Raw genomic sequence first — 2,765 nt, 5'->3', positions numbered from 1 at the left:
CCGTGGAAGAGCTCATTTTCGAACTAGTCGACAAAACCCGTTCTGCCCCTGCATGGCTCACGATAGGCTACTATATCCCGATTCGTCCCAATTCTAGGCTGATACCCCTCTACCCTGACTTCCATTCACACCAGGAACCTACAATCTCATTTAGGGGAACCGTGGTCCCCGCATCAAAGATTGTTTACAACGGGGATTTCTTCTGCTCGACCTTCGACATCGATATTAAGGATTCATCGGTGACAGATGGGCATCTTATATGCGCCCTAATTCTAGACATCAATGAAATCTCAGGGCATAACCCTGAAGAATTAGACCTCGAGAGCCTTTCTTTCCATGAGGTCCAATTGAGTCTATCTTGCCTATCTGCATATTCAGTCAACACAACTTGCCATTTCAAAGGCCACGTAGGCAGCTTGGTAGTCATCGTCGGAGACCACTCGCAAGCCGGGACCTTAGGTGGCACCGACCAGTCTTCGGAGCCTTTTATCTTCTTTTTAGAAAAGAAGACGGGCACGTGGCAGAAGACTGGGGTCGGCTGGTTAACTGAACCGCTATTTGCTTCCAACGTCTCTGCCAAGACGAAGAGAAGACATCTCCGCGTCGGCGCAGGAAGTACAAATAAGAACCCAGTAGAATGCACCTGTTCAAACGCAACAAAGTATCAGCCGCCGCTGAACGACAACGATAATGTGAAAGATCTGGACGCTGCCCTTAGCGAAGCGGCAGCTCATGGTGACGCACAGAGGACATCGCGGCTGATCAAACTAGGAGCCAATATAAACGCTCAGCTCAGGGCAACTAATAGTACGCCTTTGCTCACCGCTTGCTGCCATCAAAACTTACGAATAGTCGAGTTACTACTGGCCAGTGGCGCTGACGCCAACATGCCAGCGCAGATTCATTCTACTAAACTTGAAGCTACAGGGCGATGGTATAGGACCCCATTACAGGCGACCTGCCTCCTCAAACTAAACACCGTGGCTCGCATGCTTATCGTGGAGGGAGGCGCAGACGTTAATGCGAATATTGGGCCCGAGGGCAGCGCCTTACAAACTGCAGTGAGGCGACGCTACAATAAGGCGCTTGTCCAACTCCTACTGGACTATAGCGCGAACCCTAACGCCGCTGGTGGAATTTACGGCACGCCTCTAATGGCCATATTCCATACACTCGACCATCCTCCACCGGAACTGGCCGAGTTGCTGGTAAAACACAGTGTAGACGTCAACAGCACTGCCGGAAAGGTCATCACCCACGGCAATAGGTGGCTCTGCCGCAGCGCCCTGCAGATGGCCTGCCGCTACGGCAGTACAAAAATGTTTCGCGCTCTGCTAGCACTCAGGGCAGATGTCAACCTCCAGAGCGGTGGGTCATTCGCTACGGCGCTGCAGGAGGCTGCGTACTGCAGACAGTCGTTAAGGTGCGAGATCCTCCTCAATAACGGCGCTAAGGTTAACGCCAAGGGAGGCCACTTCTACAATGCATTGCAAGCAGCAGTCGCAGGATTCCTGCATAAGCGAGCTTCTAATGTTTTGGACGTGGGGGTATACATCGCCCAGCTGCTAATCAATCGAGGAGCCGACGTAAATGCGAAAGGAGGCTATTATGGATCTGCTTTAATGGCAGCTTCAATAGTAGCCGAAGCCATTTACATGTATTCCATACCTTAGCTACTTCTTAATAACGGAGCGACCTCGGACAGAATTCCCGCAGGCCGCCCGGAACTGCAAGTCGGTGAGGACCTCACCAAATGGTTTCCAGACACACTGCACTTTGCCTCGAATTCTGGGCGCCTCTCGAGAGGGTACAGCCCACTAACAAAGACATGGATGGACAAACAGCGTTGCACCTAGCTTCGGTAAAGGGATATATCCAAGTAGCCCACGCACTCCTCCAGGCGGGCGCTGACTTCCTCGCCGTCGATGGTTTAGGCTGTACACCGCTACACCTGGCTGCGTCTGGTGGCCATATTAGGCTCGTCAAGCTACTCCTAGAAAACGGTGCTGATCCTACAATGGTTGACAACAAAGGGAACTATGCTGCCACGATCGCCGCATTCGAAGACCACTACGATGTCATAACACTACTCCTCGACACCATTGCCGACTCTGATGCTCGGCAACTTGTTTTTGGCGAGTTGCCCTTAGTATTGACGGAGGAAGGCTGCTATCCGGCACTGCAGCTACTTGTCGGCGCTTACCAGTTTAATATCACTGTAGTTGACCCGTAGGGCCGGAACGCAGTTCTCCTAGCAGCTCAAACTGGCCGTCTCGACGTTCTAGAGCTCCTCGTTTCGAAAGGCCTAACTCCCCATACTACCGACCGACAACAAGACGGACTCCTGCATTACGCTGCTCGCAGCTCCTCCATTAACATAGTGCGGAGAGCTCTCCCTTTCTACGCTGCCGGGCCAACGGGATCCGGTGGCTAGTCACCTCTGCACTAGGCAAGCCGGAATGGCGATGTTGCTATAGTCCGCCTACTGCTCGACAGCGGAATAAGCGAGACAACCGTCGCCACCATAACGCCGCCGGGCCAATGGACACCGTATGCCATAGCCGTGTTTCACCAAAACAATACCCTTCTGTCCGCATTAGGAGCCGATACCAAGCTAGCCGCGAACCTCGGCGGTCTTAGACTTACTATAACGGCTGCGGTGGGACCAGGCCAAAAGTACCATAAGTGCCAATGCGATGGCTGCTGGCTTGTACGTTACATCTCAACAAAATTCTTTAAGCTGCTCTAACGGCTATTAAACTTCT

At 52.5% G+C, this 2,765-nt stretch overlaps 1 protein-coding gene across 1 annotated transcript; it reads left to right on the top strand.

The window, feature by feature from the left end:
* Positions 1-989: 989 nt before the first annotated feature.
* K441DRAFT_572967 (ankyrin) lies at positions 990-2,233 on the top strand (the record flags this gene model as incomplete). Its single annotated transcript, XM_067644037.1, has 2 exons — positions 990-1,637; positions 1,868-2,233. 2 exons carry the CDS (start codon positions 990-992, stop codon positions 2,231-2,233), a joined length of 1,014 nt encoding a protein of 337 aa, XP_067501315.1.
* Between the last annotated feature and the right edge of the window lie 532 nt (positions 2,234-2,765).

The sequence above is a fragment of the Cenococcum geophilum genome (assembly GCF_001692895.1).
Source record: "Cenococcum geophilum 1.58 unplaced genomic scaffold K441scaffold_36, whole genome shotgun sequence".
Lineage (NCBI taxonomy): Eukaryota > Fungi > Ascomycota > Dothideomycetes > Gloniales > Gloniaceae > Cenococcum > Cenococcum geophilum.
Note: the sequence above shows the minus strand (reverse complement) of the source record. Positions and strands in the feature narration are given on the sequence as shown.